This window comes from Euwallacea similis, chromosome 29 (assembly GCF_039881205.1).
Source record: "Euwallacea similis isolate ESF13 chromosome 29, ESF131.1, whole genome shotgun sequence".
NCBI classification, from domain to species: Eukaryota; Metazoa; Arthropoda; class Insecta; order Coleoptera; family Curculionidae; genus Euwallacea; species Euwallacea similis.
Window position 1 is genome coordinate 943439 of NC_089637.1, and position 17549 is coordinate 960987.

The 17549-nt window shown below is 32.1% G+C and overlaps 3 protein-coding genes across 5 annotated transcripts; 1 reads left to right on the plus strand and 2 right to left on the minus strand.

Moving 5' to 3' along the window:
• Positions 1–679: 679 nt before the first annotated feature.
• Positions 680–2121, plus strand: LOC136417653 (ejaculatory bulb-specific protein 3-like). 2 transcript variants are annotated; one of them, XM_066403451.1, is made up of 2 exons: positions 680–921; positions 1757–2121. In XM_066403451.1, exons 1-2 carry the CDS (start codon positions 723–725, stop codon positions 1951–1953), a joined length of 396 nt encoding a protein of 131 aa, XP_066259548.1. In that variant the 5' UTR covers positions 680–722; the 3' UTR covers positions 1954–2121. The 2 variants fall into 2 exon arrangements, with proteins under 2 accessions (XP_066259548.1, XP_066259549.1); XM_066403452.1 differs by lacking the exon at positions 680–921 and adding an exon at positions 1126–1383.
• Positions 2122–4672: 2551 nt separating this feature from the next.
• LOC136417654 (ejaculatory bulb-specific protein 3-like) lies at positions 4673–6474 on the minus strand. Its single transcript, XM_066403453.1, has 2 exons — positions 6219–6474; positions 4673–5013 (listed from the first exon to the last, which is right to left on the minus strand). The coding sequence occupies exons 1-2, from the start codon at positions 6406–6408 to the stop codon at positions 4817–4819; spliced, it is 387 nt and encodes a 128-aa protein (XP_066259550.1). The 5' UTR covers positions 6409–6474; the 3' UTR covers positions 4673–4816.
• A 7439-nt stretch (positions 6475–13913) lies between these two features.
• Positions 13914–14916, minus strand: LOC136417658 (transcription factor Adf-1-like). 2 transcript variants are annotated; one of them, XM_066403457.1, is made up of 3 exons: positions 14874–14916; positions 14497–14816; positions 13914–14239 (listed from the first exon to the last, which is right to left on the minus strand). In XM_066403457.1, exons 2-3 carry the CDS (start codon positions 14788–14790, stop codon positions 14180–14182), a joined length of 354 nt encoding a protein of 117 aa, XP_066259554.1. In that variant the 5' UTR covers positions 14791–14816; positions 14874–14916; the 3' UTR covers positions 13914–14179. The 2 variants fall into 2 exon arrangements, with proteins under 2 accessions (XP_066259554.1, XP_066259553.1); XM_066403456.1 differs by having other exon boundaries at positions 14497–14802; positions 14874–14909.
• Between the last annotated feature and the right edge of the window lie 2633 nt (positions 14917–17549).

A 17549-nucleotide genomic window follows, 5' to 3' on the forward strand; every position in this document is an offset into this window, starting at 1 on the left:
ATAACAAAAATTTCGCAGTATTTCACATATTTTAAATGTTCATCTCATACATATTAGTTTATTGTCGATTTTCTACTCTTTTCCCAAAATTCTGAAAGAGGCAACAGGTTTGTCCCTGATAAATTACCACTGCTTAACAATCCCTACTATGATGTGAAGTATTATTCCCAAGAAAATAAAAGAAATAATACAATCCGCTTCTAGCGTATAGAATATATTTATTATAGAGTACCACCCCAAATTCTCACGGGGCTATCGTCGCAACAATGAGGCCGAACTCGCCATCTTAGACGTTAAATTCAGGTGGCAAAGCACTATAATTTTAGTAACCAATCGTCCTTAAATACACAGGATGTACTTTTAACTACCTACTTCACATGTCTAGATGCACGTTTCTAGAAGCAACGATAACGAATAAAAACTCAGTATTTCTCACTGTGATAATTGACACTAATAGAGTGTTTTCTACATAGTAACAACACCTAAAAAAAGTTATACGTATCTAGAGACTACTTTACGATCCGCCTGTGCCAACAAAATCGATTGCGCAATTAATTTTTTAAATTCATAACTAACAGGAACTCGTCGATGAATAAAATACGACAATAATAATTAATGTTTGCCCAAATTGCTTTGAACATTGAGTCACCTTTTTCTCTCATGCATAGCAGTATTTAAGTGAAACGAATGTGTTTTCACTTGCAGTCCGTGAAGGTGCGAACATGAAGAACTCAGTGATATTTTTTTTGTTAGCTTTGGCATCTGTGTACTGCAGTGCTCTTCCCGAAGACACTCGCTACACCACCAAATACGACAATGTGGACATCGAGGAAATTTTGAAAAGTGATAGATTGCTGAAAAATTATATGAACTGTTTGCTGGATAAGGGACGATGCACTCCAGACGCTCAAGAACTGAAAAGTGAGTAACTCATTTAGACTTTAGCCACTTAACTAACTCATTTAGCCACAGCCCATTTGTAGCCGAATAATAATCGATCAAACAGCGTTTCTGGTGTAAATCAATTAAGTACCAACGTAGACATTAGTTGTCTTATACTCAATAACAAGACAATTAATCGTGTTTTACGACTAATTGCTAATTTAAGTACCTACTTACTTAAGGAGGGTATATGTGCGATACTAACGAATTTGCAACAGTTGAATTTGGTCGAAATTCAAAGGAGAAAGATGTGTCCGGTTCTCAAGTTTTTGGTTTTGATTTGTGTGTGTTCTTCTGTTGCGAGGCCTCAATCGGGTTATACAACAAAATTCGATAACATTGATGTGGATGATATTTTGCAGAGTGATCGATTGTTTAAGAACTACATGAATTGTTTACTAGATAAAGGAACTTGCACCCCTCTGGGAAAGGAACTTAAAGGTATGAGCAAATGTCGAATGCACTGGGAAAATTTACTCACGTCCCCGTAGAACTCCCTGGGTGTTGAATCTTTTGCTTTTATCTTAGAATTTCAACATTTTTCTCGTTGATACACGCGATTTTCCTGCTATAGCTCCTGCCAAAGTTACTTGTAATTTATCGGCAAAAGAGTAGAAAAATATTAAAACGATCTCTCCCATATTTGGATTAAGTCAGTCGAACAAGAATCATCTGATAGGTCCAAAGGGCCGCCTTTGACATGTTGTAAAATCTGTGATATAATTGCAGGTAGATGAGTTGGTACCATCTTAGAGGAAGTACTAATTGAAAGATTAAAATGAAAACATCTATTATTCCTCATTTTTATTTTCAGATAATCTTCCCGATGGACTCGAAAATGGATGCAGCAAATGCAGTCCCAAACAAAAAGAAATAGGAAGAAAAGTCCTAAAGTTCCTTATTGAGGAGAAGAGGCCCTATTTCGACCAATTGGAGGCTAAGTACGACCCTAACGGCAAATACAGGGCTCGCTATGATGCTGACCTCAAGAAAGAGGGAATTCAGTTGTAATTTGCTTAAAACTTATTTATCTCCATAGAGACCAAATCGTAACTAGGTCTTATTTTACGAGTAATGTTAAATCCGAATAAGTTCTATTGTATTTAAATTAGGAAAGTTCAAACGGGTGTTATTTTATAACTCAGGACTTCAAGTGAAAATAAAAGATTATCACCGATATTTTGAGTAATAAATTCCTTTGCTGCTTCTTGAATGGTTAATGGCGAAAAATACGTGAGTAGAGTTTCTTAAATTTAATCTTCTAAATTTGTTTTCAAGGCAAATATACTAATATTCAGTAGGTATCTACAAAATCTTGTTATTTTTCAAAAAATACTTCAACGAATATTAATGTAAAACTTACCAATTTTTAAATAATAAAAATCGCTTCATAAAAACCCATTTTTCTGGAAAACAGTCTATCCTAACGGGATAAAATAAGAGAACCTTTTCTTCTTAAAAATATTTGTGATGCAATAATTTGATTTAAAAAATTAAAAAATATCACAAACAAAAAAAGTTTGTAAGACGCATTTTATATGTAACCCCTCGTATTAAAATCTGCAATTATTAACACAAAAATGATTTCCTATTCCAACTTATTAAAGTATACCACATTTCATAATTTTAACGCAACGACAATATATGCCAAAGAAAACACCTTCAGAGTTAAAGGGTCGACCCCTATAAGAAGCAATTTTTGGGGTATATTTATGAGAATTTTTTTTTATTATTTTAATCTCTAGAATCATCTCCCAAAATATTTCAATGTTATTTCTGAACACCCTGTATATAAAGAACATTATTATATATTGAACTTTAAAATTTAGTCAGAGTTTTTGTAATAAATTAATACACTGATTTGCAATTAAATAATGAACTGATTTAAATTGTTTTCGCATCAATCTTGAAATGATTTGGCCATTTGCTTAATTACAGAACTTTCAATTTAAAAGAAATCGCATGCTTTCTCAGTCTTCAGTAATAAAGAACCACTTACTTATTCCAAGGTAAAATAAAATATAATAAATATTTGTATATCTCAGTATTTATACAGGATGTTTAAAAAAGACGCGGCAATATTTAAGGAGGTGATTTCTCAGGTCATTTTATAAAAAAAGCTGCTATAAACATAAGTCTGGAAATGAATTGTTTCCAAGATACAGGGTCTTAAATAATATTTTTTAATAACGGCTTTTGAAAATCTTTTCATTATCAAATATCTTTTGACCAATTTTTTTTAAAATTTGGTAACATTGTTTGTAGTAATAAGGGACTTATTTGGCCATAACTAGATTAAAATTGTTAAGTCCAGTGGCGACAGGGGGGGATACCTTAGCCAAATTTATTGACAAAAGAATGTACGCCACTGACTTTAATTCAATTTCTATATTCTTTTTAAGATAAACCAATTAAAAATACAACTTTTTTGTCTCTTGAATTTTCGTCATATCTTGCTTCGTTTACAAAATATACCATTTTATTGCATGTCCATTTATCATACAAAAACATTTTTTCATTTTGATGGCAAGCAATTTTTTTCAATTTTATGGAAGCAAGATACAATGAAAATTCAAGAGACAAAAAAGATGTATTTTTAGTTGCTTTATCTTAAAAAAATATAGAAATTTAATTTAAGTCAGTGGCGTATATTCTTTTGTCAATAAATTTGGTTAAGATGACCTCCCCTCCTAACGCCACTGGAATTAATACTTTTAATCTAGTTAGGGCCAAATCAGTCCTTTATTACTACAAACAACGTTACCAAACTTCAAAAAAATCGATCAAAAGATATTTGAATTATTTTTCAAAAATCGTTAGTTAATAAAAAATGTTAACACACTGTATCTGGGAAACAATACATTTCCGGACCTATATTTATAGCAACTTTTTTCATAAAATGACCTGAGAAATCAACCCCTTAAATATTGTCTCGTGTTTTTTAAACACCCTGTATATTGAAAACTCATTCAAAGTGATCTATGATGTTTTAAGAATAAAATAGTATATTATGCAATTTTGCACTTACCGCACGCACGTAGGAAAATAATAGTATTAATTTATTCAGGTATCGTCCAAATAAAATGAGGACTTTTTATTCTCATATCGTTTTAAAGAAACTAGAAACTTAACAAATTACGAGCATAAATGGGATTTAAAAATTCCCGTACAAGAGTTAGAAATTTACATATTTTCAACCCCACCTCAATCACTTTGCATATATTTAATCAAACAACTTCGGATTTCTTCAAAGAGTTGTAAAATTACTTAAGAAACAAATTCTGAATTTCAACCTAAACCAACCATTTTGTCTCGAATTTTAATTTTTTTTTCAAGAAGACTATATTTTTTTAATTTAAATGCTAGTTTTCAGAATCGTAACAGTATACTTACGATTTAAAAAGTTCTGAAATTAAAAAATTAATATATGTCGTCCACATAAAAAGCGATAATTAATATAAATGTTACTTTTACCAATCGTTCGATTCCTAGAAGGCAAAGTTGCTGGTCAGTACAACCATGGTTTAACTGTTAAAAAATAAACGATTTTTTATTTGCATTGTGTATCTGATACCTCTTTAATTTAGATGTTTAATTTTTGGAAAAATTGAAAACATTATTGCCAGTAATTTTTAAAAATTTACATTAGTTCGCCATTCAAACTGCGTCAAACAAATGTACAAAAAATGATAAGACATAGTAAAGCATTTTTTATAACTCTGTTTAATGACCATAAATATTTTAACATATACACTATAAAGGTCTTCTAAATTTGTCACAATAGATATGAAAAACAAGATATCAAAAATATCAAATACAAGATGCATATACAATACAGGGAATACAAATACTTTACTTACAATCCTATAAAGAATTACAAGTTCAAGTTCTCCTTTTTAGCTGTCTCTTGATACTTTTTGTAATACTTTCCTTCTGGGTCATATTTCTTTTCCAATTCTTTCCAATAGTCCTTTCTCTTTTCGATAAGGAAAGTCACCACTTTCCTAACACCCTCTTTCTGTTTAGCAGAGCACTTGGAACATTCAGTTTCAAGGGCGTCAGGTAAATTTTCTAAAAAAACGTCTTTCATGGGAAATTCAATTGCAAAATTTTTCTTGAAATTTACTATAACTAATTAATTTTCGCTTACGAATAGCAGGGGCGCAATTCTGTAATTTGAGGAGAAGAATGTTCCCCGGGGAAGAATATCAGAATAGAGGACAGACCTCGTGGACACAACCTCCTGGGTAGTTTAGGTCTCTTAGCTTTGTTTTTTACAACATGAGTTTTCTCTTTGTTAAATGTTAAAAAACTTTGAGCTCCTCGATTAGTTCAGGATTTTATTCTAAGCTTCTGCATTCCAGTGTTCGTTCTTTAGGAGTTTAAAAATCTCAACAATTTTAATAAAAAATATCTTAAATCCTGATTATTTCAATTTTTAGTACGTTTTAATTTTTTTCTACGTTCCAATGCTGTTTGAAAGTTTCAAACAACAAACTGTTTACTCTTTGATATTTTAGGTATTAGCAGTACTACCATGACCATATTCATCAGTTACTTAATTAATAAACCGGCTGAGAAACTCATTTCAGTTAAAATATCGGAAATTTAAATAAACAACCTATTATAAATTGCCAAAAATACTCAAGAACTACTTAATCAATTACTTAATATGTGAATTTCTTGTAAAATTACTTTAACATTCTTATTCATGTTCCATAAAAGGCAATGTATTCTTGAGCAATACTACAACAATTTTCAGAAGTATCTTAAGCGTTCGTAATAGTAAATTTCCCGGTTTAATGGCACAAGAAGAGAAGTGATCGGTAGATAATCAATTCTGAATTTAAAACTTTACTTCAATTTATAGAAATGAATGTTGAAAGTACCTTAAGCTATTGAAAAAGTGGTGAAAATCGCCTAACTTAAACCTGCAATGATACCAGATCGTGGAATAGTTTAAATATGTCCAGGAAAGAAATACTGAGCAGTTACTAACAAAACGTATAATTTGTCTGAATTTTTGAAAGTATCGCATTGTTGGGAATTGATCTCTGGATATTCTGTGAAACCTATCAGATACTTGCAACAAAAACTAATTTTGAACACATCGATTTCGAATACTTCGATTTCGAACATCTCGATTTCGAATATCTTGATTTCGAATATCTTGATTTCGAACACCTCGACTTCGAATACCTCTAGTTCGAACACCACCAATCACTATGATTCTTTTGTTTCCCATTTCTTTGCGTTAACGTAAAAAATGTACTCACTTTTCAGTTCTATAGCATCTGGAGTACACTTCCCCTTATCCAATAAACAATTTATATAATTGGAAAGCAACCTATCACTCTGCAAGATCTGGTCGAAATCCACGTTATCAAATTTCGACGTGTACTGATCTGGTATAGGAGAACCAACCACCAAAAGGACCAAAAGAGACAATAACATTAGCACCTTCATTGCTCTTAACTTTAAAGTAAAGGTATGTACGATATTATTACTCTGTAATGTACTAATTAAAAATCGCAAACAACGCTTGTATTTATATTTTGTGATCGACTTTTTCTATGTGGCATTAGATTCGATGATTGTTTTAGGACGTTCCATAATAATTTAATGGCTTGTGGTGGGAGCTGATGGGCACTAATTATTATATATACAACCTATCGTATGTAGATCATAATGTCGTGTTTTACCTTAGTGGATACTATAGAGTTGACCTACATGATTGGTGTTTTACCGGGTTGTAGCAGAGGTTTTTTGTCAAATTAAGACTAATGAAATTTTCATGTTTTCGAGTAAGCTTTAAGTAATATTACTTAGATTAATTACTAAAAAAACTTGATACTATTTATTGAATGATTCGCTTCAGTAGATTTCCTGCTATATTTCTATTGAAATGAGAAAAAAGTTGATCGGCACATCGCTAATGAACAATGAATTGTGGAATCCAATTCTTAAATAAAACACAAAATGTTCCATTGTAAACGATAAAGTTTATGTCAAAACGAACACTTTTGATCCACCCTGCATATAGACTACTTATAAAAATTACAACACCTAGAAATTATGAATATATTTTAATGAAACTTTATAAATTTTGACAACACTAGATAAAGTAAATTATGTAGCTTGCAAATGAACCCAGAAAATCTTTAAAATTCTAATAAGGTGTATAACCACCTTGTGAGTTTATACCCTCAGAAACTCAACTGGGGATACTTCTAAGCAAATGGTCGATTTCCTCTTGAGCTACTGCCTCCCAGGCAACTTGAATTGCATTTTGCAATTTTGCTAAAGTACGTCATAGGTTCTCCAATGTAGTAATTCTCTTTCCTGCCATGTCCTATATATATTCTGTAGGGGAAAGATCAGGAGTGCGTGGAGGTCAAGAAAGCACATTAATATTGCAATGTTATAGATGAGTCATAGTTATACGAGCAATATGTGGCTGTGCATTGTCTTGTTGGACAACCACGTTTCCAATGCGTTGAACGTATAGTATAGCAATTGGTTCTAATACCCCCGATATATAATGCACGGCGTTATATGTAAAATCCGATCAATTATTATTAAATTAATTAAATATTTATTACTACTATTATAATGCAACTAGATACGTATACCAATTTTTGTTGAATTTGGTGCATTACTTCTAGGTGTTGCAATTTTTCTGATAAATAATATATAAACACATTCTTGATGAAAGCAGCTTTCATAATCATCAACTTTTGGCTCTACGCTATATAGTGAAGGACGTTGCAGTGACTTGATTCGTCGTTCTCGACTTAAAGTATATGTCATAGATTAATACTAACAATTTCCCCGGTTTACGTCTCTATTACCCAGGTTTGGTCGTGCTCCCACGTGCCTGGGTTTAACTTTTAGCACTTCTTCTCCTAAAAGTTAAACCGTTAGACCGGTCAAAACCCACTGTTGACCTAAACAACAGAGTAATAAAGTTGTCAAAAGATTATTGTTTTTTTTAATTATTTTCGAATTGTTAAAGCGCCTCAAATCAAATTTAATACACAGAATACTTTTACGAAGTGTCGCAAGAATAAATAATATGACATGACCAAGTTCACCAGTAGTGAAGATATAGCTGATGAGGATCAATAAATTCATAAAAAAACAATGACGCAATGAAAAAAAGAAAAATTATCATCGTTACGGAATGATGATTTAAATGAGGGTCCATTAAACAGATTGATCCTAAAGTTTTATAGAAATTGAATTATTTTATTATTTTTGTTAAGTTTTGTTGCTTGTTCGCTCAATAAAAATTTGCTAATAGTGGATATCTTTGCCGAACATTTAATCCCTAGTTTAAGTAAAGATGTAAGTATTTAAAAAAAGATAAAAGTAATAAAAACGTTCTAACTTTAAAATTTTGTGGATCTTACTGTATAATCGACCCTTGTTTTAAGCACCAATGAATTACGTATATTTATTACCATTAATCACATAGAAAATATAGGGAAAAAATAGGGAAACTGGAATTTAAATTTTTTATACTTCTGAACCCCTTCTGCAGATACCACAATTTCTAAAAATCAAACTGATTACAGTTATGACACCTTTTTAACTGTAACCTTTAATGAATCAGTTCAAACTTTTTAATAAAAATGAATTTTCGTCTACATTCAAAACACTTCTTTTTCATACTGTTTAATAAGTTTCATAAGAAAGCTCCTTTCTTGCAATTTAGATAGTGTCGCCTGTTATTCTTTAAATAGAATAACAAACCAATTTTAATTTTGAGTATATCTTCGATCCCTTATTGAATTACCTTTCATTTGATGTACTGCAATGGGTACCTTTTCACTTAAAAATAAAAAGTTAGTAAGGGTTGCTGGATAGGGGTGAAAAATTTAAGCATCGAAAATAATGCATTAAATACCTTTTTTCAAATAAAATTATACGTGTTTAACTATTTTTTAAAAATATCAGATTAATGAAAGTTATAAACGTTTTGCAATACTTTTTACAAGCCCTGTATATACATATGTATTATACCATAAATAATTATAAATAGAATAATTCAAGGAATTTCAATATGTTAATCCTTTCTTGGATGTTCTAGGTGTAAAATAAACTTCCTTGTCTCCAGCTTTGTGCTGCAATTGAATACATCTATGTTCACGTTAGCCGGAAAGGTGTTGGTTTCCTGTTGTTCCCGTTCTACCTTTGTTTCTCCAGACGATGATGGCCCATGTTCATTTTGAGATGATGAAGGACCAAAAGTAGTTTCCCGTAGATCGTCATCCAATTATCAAAATCATACAAGCAATTTCATATAGAGTGCCTTAATTTTAAAATGAGCCACCTTAAATAATCATTAACTACAAAAATTTACGGTTTTGAAAAAAAACACGTCAATTTAGATATCAGAGGGGACATTTAAATTAAAATTTTAAATAGCTTACACCCCTTCGCGCCCAGCCACCCCCTCATAAGAATTTTAAATGGTACTACCTGTCAAGTGATATCTTCTATTAAAAGGACATTAAATTATCTATTCAGAGACACCAAAAAAAATAAAATCGAATAAATGTTTTTGATGTAAATAATGAACAAATTGTAAATTGGAATTGAAATACTATCAAAAAAAACTTAAATATTTATTAAGTTTCAAGGTTATTTGCGGGTAACTGAAAGATAAGTACCAAGGCAAGTTCATACGTATTGTATGGTCGTTTAATCAGCGAACAACAACAATATTAAAGTCTGTGATTAATGCACAAAAATGGACTACATGTTAGAAGAACGGATTGAAATAATATTTATTTACGGAGCTGAAAGTCGGTGCGCTCATAGAACTGCAAGAGTTTTCAATGATTCAATGATTCAGTGAGTTCACATTCAGGCAAGAACAATAAACACACATCGCAGAACTAGTTTACAAATTAAAAAAAACAGGCTCAATGTGCAATAAGAAGACTTCAGAGCTAAGAATTTTAAATGAAAATTCTCAAATTAAAGTTCTTGGCCATTTCGCTACAGATCTAAATTTATCTATTGCAAAAGTATTTCAGTTGACCAATATTTCAACTGGATCAATGTACAAGGTTTTAAAAAATAATAATTTTTTCCCTTATAAAATGCAAGTTTTATAAAAACTTAAGGAAGGTGACTACGACAAAAGAATTAAATTCTGCGAATAAATTGTACAAAAGGCAGAGGAAAATTAAAGTTTTATTTTCAACATTTGTTTCAGTGATTAATCTACATTTTTCTTGAATGATTTTGCTAATAAACACAATTGCCGATATTGGGATAATGAAAATTCACACGTGTTTAGCGAAGATCACACCCAATACCCACAAAAACTCAATATTTGGGCAGGCATTCTTGGAAATGAAATGATAAGACCTATTTTTCTAGAAGAAAATTTAACGGGAGAATTATATAATATTTAGATCTTTTAGAAAGTGTAATAGACCCACTTATTGTTGCATCATTGGGACGTCAATTAGATTAAGCCGAAAATCGTCTAAATGGAGAACATTTACATTTTCAACAGGATGATGCACCTCCTCCTTATACTTTATCAGTGAGACAGCGGTTAGATCAGCGGTATCCAGGAAAATGGATTGGGAGGAGGGATGCAATTGAGTAGCCTGCAAGGTCCCCCGATTTAATCCCATTGGACTTTTTTCTCTGAGGTCATGTTAAAACAATAATTTTTAAAACTCAACTGAATGATATTCATGACCTTAAAGATCGAATATCTTTTTTTTTTTTTTTTTTTTTTTTTTTTTTTTTTTTTTTTGTGCGGGATGAAAAAATCTTACAAAAGACACCCAGCCTGATGGTCTGTCGGCTGGATAGTGTGGGATTCATCCTGAAGAGACTAATCTTTGTCTCAAAAGAGAGGCACAGATAAATCTCATCCAAAATGCCTACCCACTAAAAAAACACCCCGTTTACAAATCCTGGAATCCACCTAGAAAGGTATTGCTTCAGGAGGGGAAATTTGTAATTTCCTAATTTGCTCTGTCTTTTTCTCTTTTGATTTCTTCTTTTATCTTTCTTTTCATGATACGTTGGAATACTTCCATTAATCCTTTCATTTCTTCTGTTGATCCTTCTTAGGTATATGTAGGCGTATCAGTGCAGAAACTTTGACAAAAGTGAGAGATAAATTCGAACATCGCCTCTGTTATTGTTTGGCAAATAATGGTGGTCATTTTGAAAACTTAATTTAATGATGTAACACGTAAAGGTTTGATAGTAAATTTATTATTTCGAATGTAATAAACGAAAACGACTCGTTCGATTTGAGTTTTTTTGGTGTCCCTGAATAGAGAATTTAATGCCCTTTAATAGGAGGTATCACTTGACAGGTAGTTCCATTTAAAATTCTTATGGCTGAGCGCGAAGGGATGTAAGCTATTTAAAATTTTAATTTAAAGGTCCTCCCTGATATCTAAATTGACCTGCTTTTTTTCAAAATCGTAAATTTTCGCAATTAATAATTATTTAAGATGGCTCGTTTTGAAATGAAGGCTTTGTATGTATAAAGATTTTAAATACATTTGAAAATTGGTATTGACAGTTTTAAGTGAATTTTCATATGCAAAAGTTTAAATTTCTGGTTCCATAATCAACTATCAAAAAATGTTAAGTTATAAAATATTAGAAAAATATTTAAGATTAATAAATAAATTCATGATTATGAAATTTTTTTTCTACCATGGCTATTGCATTTGATTACCAGGTACTTACTTTATTCACAATTTGGACGAACGGTACTTACTTATATCTCAGTAATAATAATACTCATGCAGAGTACAGAGAACAATAGGAATAATAGGAGCGATTAGATACAGATATCTATATCATGCTGTTCCACATAAGACAAACACGGGTAAAATCTGTGAAACTTACTACTACTCAAATCATGCCCATATCTGTGCCCCCTCACACCCACGCTTGAACAAATACGCAATTAATACCATAAATAAATCAATTCAATATTGATATGTGTGAAGTGTAGACGGCGGCAATTGCGTTTCTAATAAAATACACCAATCCTTAAAAATGATCTTAGAATTACATTTTTCATTCTTTCTTTGAAGCGAAAGGATTTTCTCTGAACAAACCAAAAATTATATTCTAAAAATAATAAAATGAACCTAATTCAAAATTATAAAAATAACAAAACAATTAAAAAAAAGAAATTAAATTAAAAGTTCGAAAACCCCACCACCCTGAGCTAAGCAATAGCCCAACACAAAATGATTTTCTCTAAACAAACCAAAAATTATATTCTAAAAATAATAAAATGAACCTAATTCAAAATTATAAAAATAACAAAATAATTAATAAAAAGAAATTAAATTAAAAGTTCCAAAATCCCACCATCCTGAGCTAAGCAATAGCCCACCGGTCACAAAATGACCTAACATTTCGTAGCATGTTACAGCTAATATTTTGGAATGAGTTTCTCGATATTTAGTCGAAGTTTATTCAAATTATTAGCCATATTAAAACCATAAATACTAGATTTTACGTGTCCCCACAAAAAAAAATTGTTTGAGAGAGATCTGGAGATCTGGCTGGCCACAAAATAGTCCCTTCTTGCTTTGTAATAAGTCGTTGTGGGAATGTTTAGGACAAGTATTCCTTGATTAAACTACTATTATGCGCAGGGCATCCATCCTGTTGAAACCAGATCTCACAAAATCGATTCTCAACGACTCTCTGAATTTCGAGCACAATTTGTTGCTGAAGCAGGTTCAAGTACTTCGGCCTAGTCAAAAGTCTATCAGTGAAAAATGGACCTATCACATTTTCACCCAATATACCTCCCCAGATGTTCAATTTTTAAGGATACTAAGTGCGAAACTCAAAAAACTTATGCAACTTTTCCCGAGACCAATATCGCACATAAGCAGAATTAGGTTGATTTAATAATGAAAAGATTCATTCATCTGTAAAGAGAATGTTTTTAAGAAAATTATCGTCATTATTCGACCTTTCCATTAATATTTCCATTAGTATTTCCATTAGTATTTCGCAAAATTCCATTCTACGAAAATGATCTGCGGGAAATATCTCTCGAGTTTTTTCAGGTTTATATAATCGATAACCATTTTTTGAGGATTTTCCTGACATACGAACCACTAGTTCCAACTTGATTGGGATGTTCATTGGCTACAGCACAGATCTGGATCCATTTGAACTCTACATCTTCGTCGAGTACAACAGGATTCTGATGCGTCTTTGGTGAAACACATCCCATTGTCTCAAAATTATGTACAATTGCGTTCAAAATTAATAAGGTGGGAATTGATCTATTTCCCTCCACAAATGTTCCCGAAAAAATTTGTCTGATTTGACGGTAGGTCTGACCTTGGCAATAGCGTTTTACGATTTGGACTTTTTCGGAAACATTATAAGTGTTCGGAATTTTTACAATAAATTTTTCATGGCGATTCGGAGAAAAATAACTTATCGTCCCACTTTCTTCGATAGCTCGAAATAAAATAACAGCTTGCGGCCTATTATGGATAGATTTGAGCATTGTAGTAGGAGAAAATTTGCCGCTAGTCAATTCGACAGGTTTTACCCGTGTTCGGCTCATGCGGAACAGCACGGTATAATTTAATACTTAAGGTACATTTTTAATGAAATGAAGTTATTATCCTAATATACAGGGTGATATTTAAGTTGATTTTTTCCTTTTAACAGAAAATAAAAGTCAAAAAAATAAGCGTTTTTTTATTTACCACTTTTCCCAAATATCAAAACTAACTTCTTCTGTTAACTCTTCTATTAAAAGGAAAAAATCACCCTATATTTTCTAAATCACTGTTTGGTCCAAAGGCGCGTGCACGTGGTTGGGTCGATTCACCCCTTTCGATACGATAACCGTGAACTACGTAGATCGTGGACTGGATTGATCGATTATGAAGGACCACCCTGAGTTCGCAGTCTCAGAGACACTGTTTTCGCGTATAAAAGAAACTAAACCTTCTTAACTTAACAAAGGTTTATTGGTAACATTAACAACTATACAATATCGAGAGATACGTTATTTAAAGAATGTTGACGAGAAGAATCTAGCGCGTACGAGTCCGTGATGAAGTAACGAGAAAAGAGAGCTTCTTCAGTTTTGCACCCTCCTTAAGTACTGATACGGAGGTGTAACACCCATAGACGTACTCCCCATAAGGCCCCATTAGCGGCTTCTAGGCTACCTTGTCGCGTTAAAGCGTAGCACTTAGAGGCATGGTCGCTGGGCTTTTATTGGAGCCCAGCCATTGCATTCGTTTGGCGGTACCTTTAATTTAGATTCGCAATTTTAGTCCGACAAAGAATAGTGCTGGAAATCCCAATCATAAAATAACTTCCCTCAGCCGAAGATGGGTGTTAAGCGCTGGGAATTCCAACAGTATTACCCAATGGCTGGGGTTGTCTATGGGCGTAACATCAGTTTCTTAAACTTACTTTGAATATTTAAACTAATAAATAACATAACTATAATCAGTGATATAACGATACATCGCAAGTCCTAACAATCACAATTTTTGTACGTACCCGTGATACATAATTGTCCGTCTTCAAGAACTGATCGAGCAAGTCAAAAATCCAGTGCCTCATACCACTAACATTACTCAAAACCTTGTAATAGTTGTCAATCATATTTTCTACTTTTTTTGTCACACGTTGACGATCAATTCCAAGACTTTTAGATATCTCTTTTAACGCTTTTTCTCGCTTTTTGCTATTTCTATAATATTCATGACTTTTATCCCATATGACTGGTTTTGTTTTCAAAAAGAAAATTAAATCTTCGGTCTCCTTCTTTCTCCATCTTGGACTTTTTGACATCTTCTATTCAACCTGTAATAAATGTGCTGTAAAATCGTCAATAAGTCTTAATTTATCGGTGTTTAAACTGTTTCATTACTTACCGAGTTCTAGACCACTGGTCGTGATATTAAAAGTTTAGAAGCATTATTAATTCAGAAATTGATAATTCATATACTATTAATATCTAATCGTTAAATATCTAATCTAGAAGGGGTGCAAATAAGTTTCCGCTGTTTGATATCAAAAATTTGGAATTTATTGTGAAGGAACAGTGCATTATGTTTTATTCAAAGTATTGTCTATCGCTAGCCACTACTTTTTCCCATCTTTCTGGCAGCATTCGAATACCTCGTCGGAAGAACTCTTCATCTTTTGAGGCTATTCATGAATCGACTCAACCTTTGGTATCTTCATATGATGTAAAGCGCTGCTCAGACAGAGCATGTACCATCGACTGGAATAAGTGATAGTCAGATGGGGCAAGATCTGGTGAATATGGCGAGTGGGGTAGGACTTCCCAATTAACTGTTTCCAAATAGGTTTTGACTGGCACCGCAACATGCGAACGAGAATTATCATGGAGGAGAATAATTTTATCGTGTTTGGAGTAGTAATGGGCGTGTTTTTCCTTGAATGCTCGGTTCAATCTCGTTAATTGTGTTCGGTAGAAAGTTCCAGTAATAGTTGAATTCGGTTTGAGCAATTCATAATATATGACACCAAGCTGATCCCACCAAATACACAACATGAATTTTTTCCATTAATATTTGGTTTGGCTGTCGATGTTGAAACATAGCCAGGTAGTCCCCATGATTTTCTCTTCTTTGGGTTATCATAATGGATCTATTTTTCATCGCCAGTGATTACTCGATGCATAAAACCCTTTTTTTATGTCTGGCAAGCAGCATTTCATTCATGCAAAATCGGCGTTCGACGTCTCTCGACTTCAATTCATCAGGAACCCAATTCTCAACACTTTTAAACGATGCGAAATTGCTTGTTGAGTTACTTCTAATTAAGTGCAAGTTCTTTTTGAGTTTGGGATAAATCTTCCTCCAATAATACTTCCAATTCCGTATTTTCGTACACTTTAGGTTAGTTCAGGTTAGCTTCCACTGCGTTGTTTATGTTCCACGTCAAATTCACCGTTTTTAAATTTGTGAAACCACTCGCGACAACTTCTCTCACTTAAAGCAGCCTCACCATATGCTTCTACAAGCAATCGATGCACCTCAGCTACAGATTTCTTCAAATTAAAGAAATAAATTAAAAGTTCCCCCAAATGACGCTTATTCGTCGCAAAACTTGATATTATTGAACGAAAGAAATTATGTGATAGTGATAAGGCGTCACTAATATTTCAAGGTTAGTTCAGGTTAGTTAGTTGTTACTAGATGACCAAACTTGCGATAATATGTTTTACATCTGATAATTTCAAGATAATCTTCTGGTGGGGACATGTTTTGTCAAAGGATGGAAACTTATTTGTACACCTTATATTATTTGCAACTGCTACATTAACTTTTAAATCGCATCTACTATGTCGGTCTTCAGTTCTTTTGGAAATGCAGCTGCATGTCTGAGATGAATTCAATTCTTTGTTTATTTTCATCTACCAAAATGAGAAACTAATGAATTATCATAGTAATAAAAATTATAATTTTTTTTTTAATTGACATGTTTCTGCTTTTTTCAGGGTGATTTATGTAATATGACCAGTAAATGTACTTTCAAGGTAGGTTTTTGTTAACTTAACTGTAACCACTGCAGTTTCTGAGATCGCAATGGAGATAAATGTGGCCACCCTGTAGAGTCAAAACAATTAGTGTTAGATTGCAGGCCACTTGTTCCTTGCAGTTTTCATATACACTTACTCTTTAGATAGTGGAAAATAATAAACACGTATGGTACTTTGTCACGCTATTGAGTAACTCTGTATATTGAATGTATTTTATATTGAGTTTAACTGTGTAGCTGAGCTTTTTCGGCAAATCTCTTACATTATACTTAATAAGTTACACTATACGTGCAAACAATCTAGAGTGGATATTAGAATGTGATAAATGCAAAATTATCAAATATAATGATCATGAAATCAATTGCACGAGTGCATTATTAACAATAAAGTCCAATAATCATGGGAAAGTGCCTCATCATTATAAGCCACATGTATTATTTTGATTAATTTATTTAACTAAAGTTTAAGTAAAATCTATTTTTATAGTGAGCATAGGTTTTTCCATTTAATCTGTTTTTAAACGCTAAAAATTTCAAGTTACAAAACGCACATCCCTCCCACAGCACTTGTAAAAAGTATTGCAACACATTTATAATTTCCATAAATATGATATTTCTTAAAAATGCTTAAACACATATAATTTTATTTAAAGTTTTAATGCATTATTTTCGATATTCAAATTTTTCGCCCCTATTCAGCTACCCCTACTAACTTTTTATTTTTAAATGGAAAGGTACCTATTATATTATATCAAATGAAAGTTAATTCAATAAGGGATGCAACGATATTGTCAGAACTAAAATTAGATCTATAGTTTCCTTGAAAAATAAAATGATTAGATACAAAATAAAATAATTCACTACTACATGAAACAAAATTGAAATTCCTATAATAAATGCTTAAACTGAGCTCTAGAAACAACTTGACAATGACTCAGTCGCTCCTCGAACTCTTTCATGCAATTATTCATGCTGTTATTAATTCTAATTCTGTTTGAATTCTAAGATGTAAATCGTCTAAATTTTGTGGGCTGTTTTTG

Bases quoted from the DNA above. Each gene is read 5' to 3' on its own strand.
- LOC136417653 (XM_066403451.1), top strand. From the start codon at position 723: ATGAAGAACTCAGTGATATTTTTTTTGTTAGCTTTGGCATCTGTGTAC. The intron at 922-1,756 runs GTGAGTAACTCA...TTTTATTTTCAG, and splicing joins AGACGCTCAAGAACTGAAAA to ATAATCTTCCCGATGGACTC.
- LOC136417654 (XM_066403453.1), bottom strand. From the start codon at position 6,408: ATGAAGGTGCTAATGTTATTGTCTCTTTTGGTCCTTTTGGTGGTTGGT. The intron at 5,014-6,218 runs GTGAGTACATTT...ACGTTTTTTTAG, and splicing joins AGATGCTATAGAACTGAAAA to AAAATTTACCTGACGCCCTT.
- LOC136417658 (XM_066403457.1), bottom strand. From the start codon at position 14,790: ATGTCAAAAAGTCCAAGATGGAGAAAGAAGGAGACCGAAGATTTAATT. The intron at 14,240-14,496 runs GTACGTACAAAA...TCTAAATTAAAG, and splicing joins CGGACAATTATGTATCACGG to GTACCGCCAAACGAATGCAA.